This window comes from Aspergillus nidulans, chromosome VIII (genome assembly GCF_000011425.1).
Source record: "Aspergillus nidulans FGSC A4 chromosome VIII".
Taxonomy (NCBI): Eukaryota; Fungi; Ascomycota; class Eurotiomycetes; order Eurotiales; family Aspergillaceae; genus Aspergillus; species Aspergillus nidulans.
The window spans coordinates 1,970,235-1,984,376 of record NC_066264.1 but is presented as its reverse complement, the minus strand read 5'-3'; the positions used below and the strand labels follow the sequence as shown (position 1 = coordinate 1,984,376).

Sequence of the window (14,142 nt, the reverse complement as noted above, 5' to 3'; positions counted from 1 at the left end):
CCCCAACGCAGACAACTTTACGCCGCCCATTCGACAACTTCTAGAGCACACATCACGAGGATTAAGGTTGATGGGAGAATCCTACATACGTCAGTTGCTTGTTCTTGTTCCTGTTTTAGGTTCTGAGGACTTACCAAACCACGTAGCTTTGGAACAACAATTTCGACATTGCGCCAACATAAGTATTGTTGATTTGGCAAATCTGTGCCAACTGTAGAGCCGACGGAGCTCCAGTGAGCAGGAAGCAGACGATGATGAAGATGGGATCGTCCACAATGCTGACCGGGGCATATTTCGCGATCAAAGCCAGAAACGGTGCCATAATTATAGTTGGCAGAAGCATTCGGGCCAATAACGACGCGATAATAAGCTTTTTCTCCGTTTCAGCATCTTCTGTATCTTCAAGCGCTTCCTGAGGGATCGTGTTACGTTCCAGATTTGCGCCAAGAACCACAAGAATCAAGGGAACGGCGACCTGACCGTTCTGATTGATTGCGCGAGTCACCGAGTTTGGAATAAATGTGCCGTCGTCAAAGAATAGGCGCTGGAGAGAAGGCACTGAAGCAACGATGATAGCAACCAGCATTGCCCAAAGTGGCGGGTTCATAAAGTCCCATACACCTCGAACAAATCTGCTAGTAGAGTCTGAGCACTTCGATAACACCTTCTGGAGACTTGGTGGCAGCCGACTGTATAATGCGCTAGTCCACCGAGCCCAACCGCTGGCGATTCGAACCCTGAGACGACCCATCGAAGTTTTGAATCGGGACAGTGGCCCTTGCTCGAGGGTGTTATCTTGAGGGTTGACTTCCACGTTCGGGAAATACAAGATGTCGCCACGAGAGTCCTGACGGGGGAGAAACGGCCCACTTGGAGGTGGCCCAAGGATGGGCGACTGGTCGTGAGCTTGGTCTTCATGTCCAGAATGCGGCAATTTCGTGTAGGAATAACTGCGCGTGTTCACAGGAGTTGCTTCCCCGGAGTGGAATACATCGGAGTCATCATTCGAGCCAGTTGCTTGCTCAGTAGAGCCATCGGAGGAGTCCCTTGTCCTTATCAAGGGTTCGTCCGGATCCACTTGCTCTGGGTTGTCGGTATATCGCTCTCGGCCTTGCGCGACTACCGTCTCTCCATTATCTCTTTCCCCCTCCTCAATGTATCGCTCCTTTGGTGCAAGAAGAACACGGTATCCCCAGCTCCAGCGAACGAGCTGGCCGAGCTGCTGAAAGATGAGCAGGTAGAGAATACCGCGCGCTGCGACTTCATCGTCATTATCGTTAGGAATTCGATCCCAGTGGAGGCCATTCAGCGTTTGCGAAAGAGAGATGACAAGAGATATGGGGAGTGAATTTGAGTTCCCGAAGACCTAAATTGGAGCAGAAATTAACCACCTGAGACACGTATACTCCACAGAGCTACTTACTGCCATAGCCGCCACAAAGTTTGACGGTCGTTTCTTCAACCGAAAGCATCGTGAAACCACGAACGCGCAGGAGTAGGATACGGCGGTTTGTACAATGAAAATGAGAGGGATGATCGCCAGGTCAGTGAGTTTCTCCGCCGTCAGCTGGGAACCGAGCTTCGTAAAGACTGTTCAGAATGTACAAAGTTAGATTATTTTCCGTATGTGCAATGGGTACGGCACTTACTCAAACATGGAGTAAACAGAGCGACATTGAGATTGGCAACAAATTTTTGGGCGTCCGCATCAAACATGCCCACCCTAGCAGCAATATAACCCGGAAGGCTGACGCAGACAACTTCCAGAACAGCTTCGAAGACGAGGAGCACTAAGTGCAAAAATGGAGGATGGTTCGAATGCGGGCTGGAGATGTCCTGCAGTATGCCAGGGTTGACGCCCATCTGAGTTTGCGCCACAAACTGGCGAGAAGTCAACGACTGGGCATTCTGAAAAGATCGAGGTGATGAAAAAAAGGCCATCGACGGCGGATAGAGAGGTGCTAGCTTGTCCCTAGACAGATCTAGGCATCAGCTACAAATGAAGATAAGTAGTGGTGATGGACGCAAGTGATGGGAATGTGGTTGAAAACCCAGGAACTGTCTGTGATAAAGTTAGGAGACTGGGGGCAAGTGGGAACCTACGAAGGCGGCAATAGGGTGAGCTCAAAGAGATGTGACGATTGAAATCTCACAATGAAGAATCCTTGATAGTTGATGGTAGACTGAAGCCTTTAAGACAGCATTGTGAGAAAGAAAAATGACCAGCTTCTCCTGGTCTGTCGATATGATGATTTCAGCAGCTGGGCCTGGATGTCTATCGAGCAGGCTGTCCTGCCATGATCTCATGCTCGGACCGGATGTGCTGATAGGGCACCGATCGGCCTAGTCGGGCGCCAAGAGTTTGGTATTCCTCCACTCGCAAACCCCCGACCACCACGATTTTGTATGCTCATACAGCTCATGGGTGTCAGAAATGCTATCGGCAAAGCCGATACGGCTATCCCATCGGAACATCATTTTTTCTGACAACGGCCTGTTTGACATTTGATGTAGTACGGCGTAGGCTTATGAACTACAAAATGAAAACAGAAGGCAGTGCTCTTGGCGGTAACGTCATAGCAGGCGCGCCATGGCGCTGCTCTCTAAAATTTCGGTGCATACTCTGTAGAGCAAAGTGTACTGGTGTAGGTTTGATGTTTTGCTGGCCTTGACGAGACAAGGATACTCTTGCTATACTTGATCGATCAACTTTTGGACCCTTGTATAGACGACAGCTAACTCACAGCAGTTTCCCAGGCAATATCAAGCCTCATATAGAGCCTTGAGTTCAACAACTCGTCATCTTGCACGCGCCTATCTAGTACTTTTGCTGCAGACCCTTGCCACTACTCCATACTGATTGTCGATCTGATCCGTAACCTGACACACTGATTGCCCAGGAGGTCCGCTTCTCGGATATGTCATGATCGGCATGAGCATCAAAGTTTATCAAGGTACAGAATACCTCTTAGTCTGGAGAATCGTCTTCAGCACAGCCACATCTAGCAACAAGTGAGGTGACAAACAAAAGAACAAAGAGCATAAAATATGAAAGTACACGTAAGCCAAAGCAAGGAAACCTCAAAACATATTCAGAGTATTGCCCTTGATATTCGTACTTGCATCAGACATAATATATTTCTGTCTTCAGCTCAATGATTCTATCAGGTCCCAGGCTACCGCGTAATTTGAAGCCTTTCCAGCACGTAAAGATGTTTTAATACCTATACATACGAAATAACTACTACCAAACAGAGACAGTCCTCTTAGTGTAACTTGGCGGACCAGACAAGAGGAACATCCCTTGGCTCTCTCAGCGAGTATCGGGCGGGTGCCGGCAGGGTACACTTTAATATACTCGGGATCCGGGAGAATGATCGGTCTAATGTCGCATGAATTGGGCTCAGTGAGCAAGAGGGCTGGATCCGACGAGGATCAAAACTGTGGCTGGAGAGGACGGCATCGGCAGGTTTCGCCACAGACTGCTGGATGTCTGTGTGGATTTACACAATACATTAACTACGCCCGACCCCACGACCAATGGCGACTATGGCACATCAAGAATAACAGGGAGGCATATTAACAGAAGGAATATTATCGAAAGGCATATTATCAACTTATCAGAGGTTATCTGATTTATCGATACTCCATTCCGTAGGTTGAGACATATATTCCGTCCAAAAGAGACGTAAAGTCGGCTTCGTTTGTCGCCATTACTACAGTCCGGTTCGGCGACCCCGTAAGGATAATTGATATTGGGCCGCATCAAGGATAATTCAGCGTGATTGCATACCGCTGCTGGGCGACCTTGGGTAGAAGGAGGTGAGATCATGGAATCTGGTGAGACGGGATGATGCAAGCTCTCGTGGACGACTGACGATTGACGATTGAAGAGTCGGCCGTTAGCAAAGCTGCGACGCGCGGTGGCGAAGCTGCTGATTGGCTGGTGTGGCATGCCGCAACACAGACTTCATCTTGATAACTGGGGAAGTAATATCGAGCTTTGCGCGAGATTAATATATCAATATCGATATTGCCTGGTAGTCATAAAAGGCTGGCATGTCGAACGGTTAAACCGCCTTTGACCTTGAATTCCCCGCCGTCCCCCACAGCCCAACCAACAAACCTGGAAATTCCAAGCGGGAACTTGGAAGAAGACGAAGGAATACAAGCACCCAACTTCGATTGCTTTGGACTCTGTTCGATTCGAACCCGATTTTCTTCTCGGAGAAAACGCTGCGTATGTTCGGCGCTGAGCTTCTTCGTTTAATCGTTTCTCAACCGATAGAGGCCCAAGGTTCTGCCCCGCGTTGAGGCGTTGTGAACATTTCTACCCGGACAACCGCTTCTGCCTCCTGTCCTTTAAGTGCAGTCCTGTTTATCAGCCCGTCAGCCAACTTCCCTTTTTCGCCAGTTTCGCTCCCCGACCGAACCGGCTTCGCTTTCCCCGTTTCCAATTCATGTTCCCGAGCCGCTGAGCATTGTCAGACGACCCAAAGGTGCTGGAGAGCGTGTTCCGGCTTTGCCGCCCACCGGTTCTCCTTGATCATAGCATCACGATCTATCGACCATGAGCGCTGAACACGATTTTGCTGCGGAGAATCCGCCGGTTTCTCCTCATTCCGATGGCGACTCTGCTCCTGTTACCTTGGAGGACGAAGTTTCTTCGCCTAACACCAAGACCATACCGGTCCTACGCTCAACCTCTGATAAGGTTTCTGGGATCACTCCCTCTTCCACACATATCGGCCAGGTCAATGCGGCACGATATGGCGGCGGTGGTGGTGGGATCAATACCCGTCCGCAGGCCTCCATAGGCAGTGCGAGCCAGGATATTCTAGCGAAGATGAAGGCTTTTCAACTTTCAAGACAAGGGGTTCCTCCCAACCTAAACCAGTCCGTCTCGACAGGAGCGATTTCGCAAGGCGGTCAACAAAGCACACCCAGCGTATCTGGTCCATTATCAGGTAATAACTCTCCTTCGGCCATGAACGGCCCATTGGCGCCAACCGCTTCAGGGCGGCTTCCTCCAACTCACCGTCCAGGACCTCCGAAGAATTGGGCTTCCGCTCCTACTGTCGGTGGCGGCTCTCCCGTGAGCGGCTCTCCTAAAGGTGGCCTGGCGGCGAAACGCATGAAGCCCGGACTCAAACTATCAGATGCTACTGGACCAAGCAATCCGGCAGCTGGAGGTCAGTCCCCCGCCGGTGGACCGATTGGAGGTGGAGAGTCAGCTTTCAGCAAGTATTCGGAGTACATTGACACGAAATCGGGAACCCTGAAGTTCAAGAACAAAGCCGTCCTCCACGGAGGCGGGATCGAGTTCTCGTCCGGCCAAAGTTTCAGCATCTCTCTAGATGAAGTGGATCGTATGGATGAATTGGGCAAGGGAAATTACGGAACTGTATACAAGGTTCGGCATAGCCGCCCGCACATGCGCAAACCTGGACAAGGCTTGAGTGGGATTGTCAGCAGACCTCAAGGGTCTGACGGTTCAGATACCGAATTGAAGCCGCAAGATTCCCTGACTGGCGCCGTCATGGCTATGAAGGAGATTCGGCTGGAGTTGGACGAGAGCAAGTTTGCGCAAATCATCATGGAGTTGGACATCCTCCACCGATGTGTTTCACCGTTCATTATCGACTTCTACGGTGCCTTCTTCCAGGAAGGTGCTGTGTACATTTGCGTTGAATTCATGGATGGCGGCTCCGTTGACAAGCTTTACGGCGATGGTATACCCGAGAACATTCTTCGCAAAGTGGCGCTTTCTACTGTTATGGGGTTAAAGTCTCTCAAGGATGATCATAACATCATCCACAGAGATGTGAAACCCACGAACATTCTTGTTAACACACGAGGTCAGGTTAAAATTTGTGACTTTGGAGTTAGCGGAAATTTGGTTGCCAGTATCGCCAAGACGAACATAGGCTGCCAGAGCTACATGGCACCTGAGCGCATTGCAGGAGGTGGAGTGCAGCAGTCAGGGGCCTCTGGCGGCACCTACAGTGTCCAAAGTGACATATGGAGCTTGGGATTGTCCATTATTGAATGCGCCATCGGCCGGTACCCTTACCCCCCAGAAACTTTCAATAACATCTTCAGTCAGCTACATGTCAGTATTCTACAATTCAATTTTCATCTTCGTCAACTAACAATTGGGTACTAGGCCATTGTGCATGGTGAAGCTCCGAATCTACCGGAATCCGAGTACTCTGAGGACGCACATTCCTTCGTCAGGGCGTGTCTTGACAAAAACCCTCAAAAACGTCCCACATACAACATGCTTATCCGACATCCTTGGTTATCTTCATTAATGCAACCTCCTGACTCGGATAACCCTGACGTACCATCCGTTTCTCTTGCAGATGGCGCATCTGGCGACGTCACACCACCAGTTACAGATGATCAGGAAGTTGCGGACTGGGTCAAAGATAGGCTGGAGAAACGGTTGAATGGGCTTCTGAAAGACGAAACTAAGCCAGCACTGCACGCCGTTCCATTGGATGCCGTGCCTGGGAGCCCGCTTCTTGATGACCCTCCCATCGCTAACCTCTCGCTTGCGTCCTCCATGCCAGAATAGCCATTTACACGCCTCCGTTCACCACCATTATATGAAGACACATAGCAAGGCCTACGGCCTACGCATTTGCTCTGTTTCATTAATTCTGCCATACCCTCTTTTTGCTGCTGTTCCGACGCATACCTCCAAGAACTTCTGGCGCTGGCGCCACTCAGGCAGACAGTCTGGCTTTTTGAAATCGTTTTGTCAGCTATGGGCCACGTTTGGTGGTGTTTTGTATGAAAGAAAACCGCTAGCTGATATGAACGTGCGGTCTTGCTTCGATTTTTCCTATGTGATGAGCAGGGCCTACTCAATACAACAGTGTATGAATGCTCCCATGTACCGTATTATCTTCCAATTTCAGTATAACCAGAAGGATCGAGCTTGTGCCATATGCTTCCACACCTTAGTAATAGTCTCAACATTCCTAATGCTTATCAACCGGCATAATAAGTGCTGAGTAATGTTGCTAGTCTACGATTTTTTTGGATGAGTCCGGGAATAAGGCAAACAGTAAAAAAACTAGATTTTTACAGTGTAGGAGGTTACTAACTCTCAGTTAACTTGGAATAATCTTTTGCTTCCTGTTGTGCATTATTTGTCAGTATTACTCGGTTATTTTCCCAGCACTGGTGGTCGATAGCGTCATCCTGCGCCTAAGCTCGCACCTCCGGCTTCGCTCCCCGCCAGCTTTTTCTCTCCAATCCAGCCTGCAGATTCCCCCCTCCCCCTCCTTTTATTCCTTCGGGTGCCCGTCAATAATCTCCCTCCATGCTCTCTCGCTCCTCGCTTCGGTCATTAAGTGCCCAAGCGTCGAAGATTCGGCTCACCCGTTCGTCTCTCGTCTGTTCGCCAATCACTCAATCCAATCGAGCCTACACAAGCTACGGCATTGCCACTAGAAACCAGAAGAGAGGAGTCCTGGATTCTTCATCTCGCTCAGCTATCTCCACTCCCACTGGGCTGCGTCTGGCCTCGCTCACAAGACAATTTTCATCCACTTCGCCTGCAGCGAACTCGAGCAACATGCCGCCGGTGGAGACAAAACAGTATGACTATATCGTGTTAGGTGGTGGTAGCGGTGGTAGCGGTAGTGGCCGTAGAGCTGCCGGTTGGTACGGAGCGAAGACATTGATTGTGGAGAGTGGACGCGCTGGCGGTACTTGCGTTAATGTTGGGTATGGAATGACTCGACCCTGGTGAACCAGCGCATTGCTGATTGATACCCGTGTAGCTGCGTCCCCAAGAAGATGACCTGGAACTTCGCTTCCATCACCGAATCGATCGAGGCCGGCCGCCACTACGGTTATGACCTCCCTCATAATATTGACGTAAACTACACACATTTCAAGAAACTGCGCGACTCCACAATTGAGCGGTTGAATGGCGTATACGAGAAAAACTGGGGTAACGAAGGAATTGACCTCGTGCACGGCCGGGCTCGCTTCGTTGAGAAAAAGACCATCGAGGTCACCAACCAGGACGGCAGCAGGACACGGTACACTGCGCCGCACATCCTAATTGCGACCGGTGGCCGACCCAGCCTTCCGGATATCAAGGGCTCTGAGCACGGTATTAGTAGCGATGGATTCTTTGAGATTGAGGAGCTGCCCCCTAAGCTTGCTGTTGTTGGTGCGGGGTACATCGCCGTCGAGCTGGCAGGTGTCATGGGCACTGTCGGCGTTGACACACACATGTTCATCCGTGGCGAGACCTTCTTGCGCAAATTCGATCCAATGATCCAGAAGACCATGACGGAGCGATACGAGGCCGTCGGCATTCACGTTCACAAGAAGCACCCTGGTATCAAGGAGGTTCAGCTCCTTCGCGACGGCAAGGGCAAGGACAAGCTTCTCAAGCTGATAATGAACGATGGCTCGGAGATGGAGGTCAACGAACTCCTATGGGCTATCGGCCGTGTCCCCGAAGTTGAGGATTTGCATCTTGAGATCCCCGGTGTGGAACTCAACAAGAGTGGGCACGTTGTTGTCGACGAATACCAAAACACCAACGTCGAGGGCATTTACGCTATTGGCGATGTCACAGGTCAGGCCGAGCTAACCCCAGGTATGTTACAGCCTCTACTCTTCTCAAATCCATTGAGGAAATATTCTTATTAATATGTCAACAGTTGCTATCGCTGCCGGCCGCCAACTCGGCAACCGCCTCTTCGGCGGACCCCAATTCAAAAATGCCAAACTCTCTTATGACAACATTCCAACAGTCGTCTTCTCCCACCCTGAGGTCGGCACCGTCGGTCTCACAGAGCCGCAAGCCCGCGAGCGCTTCGGCGACGAGAACGTCAAGGTCTACCACACCCGCTTCCCGGCCATGTTTTATTCCGTCTTCCCGCCCGAGGAGAAGGCGAAGAACCCAACTGAGTTCAAGATGGTTGTTGCAGGACCAGAGGAGAAGGTTGTTGGATTGCACCTTCTGGGTCTCGGTGTTGGGGAGATGACGCAAGGGTTTGGAGTAGCCGTGAAGATGGGTGCTACGAAGAAGGACTTTGACAGCTGTGTTGCTATTCATCCTACTAGTGCGGAAGAGCTTGTTACTTTGCGTTAGTTGGATAGAAGGAATTGTTTTCACATAGAACCTCTGAATGAGGTTATGCCGGAGATTATTGATAATCGAGGCTGATAGTACGTATTTGAATTTTTTGTATTTATGCTTGTACTTATAAGATATATGAAAATGAGCTACATAACGAATGTGATCGCTTCTCAAGTATGAATAGATCGCAGTATGAAAATCAGCAGTATATATCATAGTCGGAATGTAACCGCTAGCGTATCCGCTAGACGCCGCGCTAATAATGGATAGTCTGCCGGAGATATCGTATGCCACCAGGGCACGATATCATCTTCCAGCCATATGAATAAAATAAATGTGATCAGTTGGGACTCAATCGTCCCAGAACTGGGCGTCCAAGCTCGAACATTCGAGCGAGTCGAGGGATACTAAACGTGAGCATGGGTTGTCGCTATCCTGCCGCACGTTCGTAATAGCTTCCATCTCAAGTTGTGCAACACAAGGTGCATAGACAAGCCTGTCCACCTGAATGATCTCGGGGTCTCGTGGGATGGGTTCGTATCACCATGGCGCATAACCGGCTGAATTAAGTGCTAAGCGCTAGACGCTGGTAGGCTGTTGTTGTAATGAGGATGCCGTGGCGATAGTCCATCAATCACACCTCATATATCGGTATAGATCTCTATGGATGTCTAGAGGAGGCTAACGTTGTGACGTGGACGACATTGATTCGTTCGACTGTCGAGATTGAGTTCAATGTTGCCCTGGACGCGGGCTATGTAGCGGCGTGTCTAAGCCTTCAGGGCGGAGACGAAGCTATGGGGATGGTAACGTTTTGGCCTCAGCTCTTGTTCGGTGTAACCACTCTCGTCCCGCGACAGACCGCCTTTTGATGAGCCTCGGCATACGTTGAGGCTCCGCGTACGGCCTAGTTGACGCAAATCATGACCGCGAACGAGATCAGACAGAAGCAGAGCGGGATATAGGCTTTGTTGTTATCAGAAGGCTCTGGGTCGGAAATTGGGAGCGTGGAGACGAGAGAGACTGTGGCGGGCGAGGCTGCGCGGGAGACACAGACACTATGAGGGCGCGAAGACGACTTCGGTTTCGGTGCCATGGTGAGGTATTATCCTTGGTTTTGAGGGAGTGTGTTGGGTGATCAATGCATAGTAAGATAGTAACGTAAGATGAAAGAAGAGAGTGTGAGGTGTAAAGGGATTGTTGAGAGAGGGCATGATGTACAAAGGCGGGGGTTTGTCAGGTGCCTGATGCCGAGTCAGGTCGACACATGTTGATTTGTTGAAACAGTTGAACTGATTGTCAATCGACCAATCGTTGTTGCCAGCGTCGTCGCTCCCTCAACAAGCCCGTTTTGGGAAAGTGGTTAGTCATCATCACTCACCAGTCAGTTCAGGCAACAATAGTAGCCTTAGGCAGAATATTCAACACCCTCGGCTCTCAATGTCAATGGTTTAGAACTCAGCTGTAGGAGTGAGTGGTTCGCAGTTCCAGCCTCGCGATAAGGGACCCTTTTTCTTTTTTGTGATGCACCCTTATTGTGGGAGAGTGGCAGTGTCAGCTTCAGCCCAGCCGGTCGGCTCTGCTTTCTATCTTTGTCCCTCCTGATAGAATCAGTGATCCATCACATGAGCGGCTTGTTTCGCCTTTTACCAGAGATCGCTATTCTCTTCTCTTAGGATCAATCTGCAGGGCAACCGGAGAGTCAACAACAGCCATTCAAGCTAGTTTGAGGATGATTCAGTTTTTCGTGGAAACAATCGTGGGCTTGTGAGCCGAGAGACCTGAAGGCTGGGCGAAAACATCCGGCCGATACCCCTTTGGTCCTTACAATACGGGGTAAGACGTGCGGACCTTGCCCGCATCCCTCTTCATCTTCTTATCTGAGCTTGCTAATTTCTCACGCTAAACAGCGACTATTTATCACTTGGCTGAGACATCGAATCTCCTGACAAAGTATCTCTTTGGACTGTAAATCCTACTGTAAGTGCGAGGTTGCGTCGTCACGTCGCGGATTGTCGCTGGTTACGCCATGCTGACAGTCATGATTACAGCATCCAGAACATCTGCGACAATCCTCAAACAGATCAACAGAAAATCATCTAAGAAAATCATTTTTTCCTTCCCGGGCTGACCGAGAGAATCCCAGAAAGCGCTGGGTGGAACCACGCTACGGGGCCTCTTCCACGGCGCACGAGCAAAGCCCCTCGACCACGAGGATGACTGACATGAGTGTTTGGGCGCTCCAGCCTCCAGCCTCCCACTAGAGAGACTACGCCGCAGTAGGGTGAAACTAGGCACAATACTGATTGGATAGGGAACAGCAGAGGATAAGCGAGCAGAATGTGACCTCGGCTGCTTTGTACCCTCCCTCCTTCCTGAATCCGGAGGTTTTTCTGCTTGCGGCTGCAATTGCCACAGACTGTAGGACACGCTTCCTCTACAATGCTCAGCTCCTTTTCTCCGGCCTCGTGGAACTACCTTAACTTGCTCTGCTCGGCATAAGTGTCTGGTCGGACTAAGACTCTTAGCGTTTCCCCGGGTTGTGCTAACGATCATCCCGGCCTGCTGTTTCCACTCAGCCAAACCCACCCTTCCGCTAGCGGACGAACCATCACGGACCTCGCCTACGGGACCCTACAGTATGATGTCTTAGAATGGGGCTCCCTCCACCGCAAGATCGCTGGCCATCGGCTCCATTTGCCATCTCTCCTTCAATCACATTGTCTATACGATTCAGATTGCGCGACCACGAGTCCTCCTGGGCTCTGGGCCTTCAGTCGCAGCCTGGGCGCCACTCGTATCGGCGCCGCATGAGTTCATTATTCACTAAATCACACCCCAGGCAACCAGGGGCACAGCTGATTTTACCTCCAATGAGATCCTGGACTCTAAATCTCCCTAGTTGGCGGCGCGAGGAACTTTTTCTCGGTGGTTGGTCGTATCAATTTGACTCTTGGGGCCTTTGTTGCTCAGGAGAAAGTATTTATAGCTATTGCCTGATCCTCTAGAGAGGCTGAAAGTGACTCAGACATATTCACTTTGTTTCTCCACCCATCTTTGCATATCACCCTCGTCCTATCCTTCGCTTTATCTTTGCTATTTTTGCTTTTTCCGTTGGTGGAAGTACAGCCTCAAGTTTTCTGGGGCAGACTCTCTTTCGATTGCGCCAGCTGGAAAGCTTACTTCCAAGGACCCTCTCATAAATAGACTGGGTTCCCCGTTTCCGGACTGCAGTTTCCACTCACTCGTCAAGAACTCATTTGAGCCATACAGTCCATGATGTATCTCCGATACGCTGCTGCACTAGCCTCAGTGCTTCCTCTCGCCGTCGCTCAGACATTTACTGACTGCAATCCTCTGGAAGGTAGGTGCCTCCTAATCTAAAGCTGTCTTTATTGTTGATTGAGGATTAACATTGTACCAGAGACATGCGATCCTGATCCAGGCTTGAACAGCAAGACTTTCTCGTCTGATTTTACGCAGGGTGAATCTGCCTTGGACGGTTGGGTCAAAGCTTCTGGCGATGTCACTTTCGGCCCTGATGGTGCTGAATTTACCGTGGCAAAGAAGGGTGATGCACCTACCATCGACACCGACTTCTACTTTTTTTTCGGAAAGGCCGAAGTGGTGATGAAGGCTGCGCCCGGTGTTGGTATCGTTAGCAGCATTGTCATTGAGTCGGATGTTCTCGATGAGGTTGACTGGGTATGTCCCATAATTGCTTTTTTCGCCGTTCGCATCGTCTCAAAAGCAAACATTTGATTGTCATCCGCACATGCATACTTCCACGCGGGAATTGAGCTAATCGCCTTGTTTTGTGCAGGAGGTTCTTGGAGGCGACACCACCCAGGTTCAGACTAACTACTTCGGCAAGGGCGACACCTCCAGCTACGACCGCGGCACTTTTGAAGCCGTCGCTACTCCCCAGGAGATCTTCCACACCTACACCGTCACATGGTCGCCCGACGCCATCTCCTGGATTATTGACGGTAACACCGTCCGCACTCTTAACTATGCTGACGCCAAGGGTGGAAGCCGCTTCCCCCAGACTCCCGCACGCCTGAGGCTCGGAATTTGGGCTGGTGGCGATCCCGACAACGCACCTGGCACCATCGAATGGGCCGGTGGCCAGACTGACTACAGCGCTGGGCCCTTCACCATGTACATCAAGTCTGTTCACATCGAGAACACCTACCCCGGCTCCGAGTACACTTATTCCGACAACTCTGGCGACTGGCAGAGCATCAAGGTCGATGACTCCACTCCTCCTCAGGAAACCACCAAAACATCTAGCACTACGACCAGCACGGCCGAACCTACCAGCTCCACCAGCAGCGATTCCGAAACAACCACAACCACCACCTCTGCCACTGACTCTGAAACCGAGACCGAGACTAGCACCCCGACCTCGAGCTCAGAGACAACCAGTTCCAGCTCTGAGTCGGAGCCTGCCTCTCCCACCGCGACAGAGACTGGATCTGGATCCGGCTCTGGGTCCAGCTCTGAGTCCGACTCAGCCTCCTCTACCCCTTCAGACTCTGGCAGCGCAACGCCTACCTCCAACGAAACTAGTGAGGACCCGGAGTTCACTGGCGCTGCCTCGTCCCTGACCCGCTCCGCTGGCGGGCTTTTCACGGTCTTGGGCATGATGGCCGCTATGCTCCAGCTGTAATTTGATCACTTTTCTCCCATTCGCGTCCACGATATTAATAGGCGCTGCACATACTAATGATGTGAATACATTGGTTGATTGGATTTTATGAAGCGCGCAATGGGTTGGTGTCTCTTTTTACCCCATGTCCACTCTTGCACCTTAAAAGGGTCTGGAAAATGTTGCACCATCTCGATGGATTTTTAACGAATTATTCCGATTGTTAATTTTGCTGTCAAGGCCTTCCAGGGCAATTTATGCTTGCTTACGCGTGATGTTATGACTCGGTGGCCCTGGTTTTTGCTGTCTCTCTTTTTTGAACTTATTGTGGACTGGAGGCATGGATGCTGCAAGGTTACTGCAACAAGGTATATAC

The 14,142-nt window shown here is 50.7% G+C and overlaps 4 protein-coding genes across 4 annotated transcripts, besides 1 other annotated feature; 3 read left to right on the top strand and 1 right to left on the bottom strand.

Moving 5' to 3' along the window:
• Positions 1 to 14,142: part of a sequence feature (contig 1.14 1606..364334(-1)) that runs on past both edges of the window.
• On the bottom strand, positions 5 to 2,026 carry ANIA_00930 (Auxin Efflux Carrier superfamily). The gene is made up of 4 exons (XM_653442.2): positions 1,650 to 2,026; positions 1,424 to 1,590; positions 135 to 1,366; positions 5 to 81 (listed from the first exon to the last, which is right to left on the bottom strand). The coding sequence occupies exons 1-4, from the start codon at positions 1,939 to 1,941 to the stop codon at positions 18 to 20; spliced, it is 1,755 nt and encodes a 584-aa protein (XP_658534.2). The 5' UTR covers positions 1,942 to 2,026; the 3' UTR covers positions 5 to 17.
• Positions 4,571 to 6,918, top strand: pbs2 (protein pbsA; the record flags this gene model as incomplete). Its single annotated transcript, XM_653443.2, has 2 exons — positions 4,571 to 6,112; positions 6,167 to 6,918. The coding sequence occupies 2 exons, from the start codon at positions 4,571 to 4,573 to the stop codon at positions 6,578 to 6,580; spliced, it is 1,956 nt and encodes a 651-aa protein (XP_658535.1). The 3' UTR covers positions 6,581 to 6,918.
• Positions 7,137 to 9,127, top strand: glr1 (glutathione-disulfide reductase glrA; the record flags this gene model as incomplete). The annotated part of the gene is made up of 3 exons (XM_653444.2): positions 7,137 to 7,740; positions 7,797 to 8,629; positions 8,694 to 9,127. The coding sequence occupies exons 1-3, from the start codon at positions 7,334 to 7,336 to the stop codon at positions 9,125 to 9,127; spliced, it is 1,674 nt and encodes a 557-aa protein (XP_658536.2). The 5' UTR covers positions 7,137 to 7,333.
• On the top strand, positions 12,166 to 14,080 carry ANIA_00933 (protein crhC). Its single transcript, XM_653445.2, has 3 exons — positions 12,166 to 12,479; positions 12,540 to 12,820; positions 12,939 to 14,080. Exons 1-3 carry the CDS (start codon positions 12,392 to 12,394, stop codon positions 13,785 to 13,787), a joined length of 1,218 nt encoding a protein of 405 aa, XP_658537.2. The 5' UTR covers positions 12,166 to 12,391; the 3' UTR covers positions 13,788 to 14,080.

Coding starts and splice junctions, on each gene's coding strand:
- ANIA_00930 (XM_653442.2), bottom strand. CDS start 1,941: ATGGCCTTTTTTTCATCACCTCGATCTTTTCAGAATGCCCAGTCGTTG. Junction 1,367..1,423: donor ACTTTGTGGCGGCTATGGCA/GTAAGTAGCTCT, acceptor GCTCCAATTTAG/GTCTTCGGGAACTCAAATTC. Junction 82..134: donor TTCCAAAGCTACGTGGTTTG/GTAAGTCCTCAG, acceptor TGACGTATGTAG/GATTCTCCCATCAACCTTAA.
- ANIA_00933 (XM_653445.2), top strand. CDS start 12,392: ATGATGTATCTCCGATACGCTGCTGCACTAGCCTCAGTGCTTCCTCTC. Junction 12,480..12,539: donor TGACTGCAATCCTCTGGAAG/GTAGGTGCCTCC, acceptor ACATTGTACCAG/AGACATGCGATCCTGATCCA. Junction 12,821..12,938: donor TTCTCGATGAGGTTGACTGG/GTATGTCCCATA, acceptor TGTTTTGTGCAG/GAGGTTCTTGGAGGCGACAC.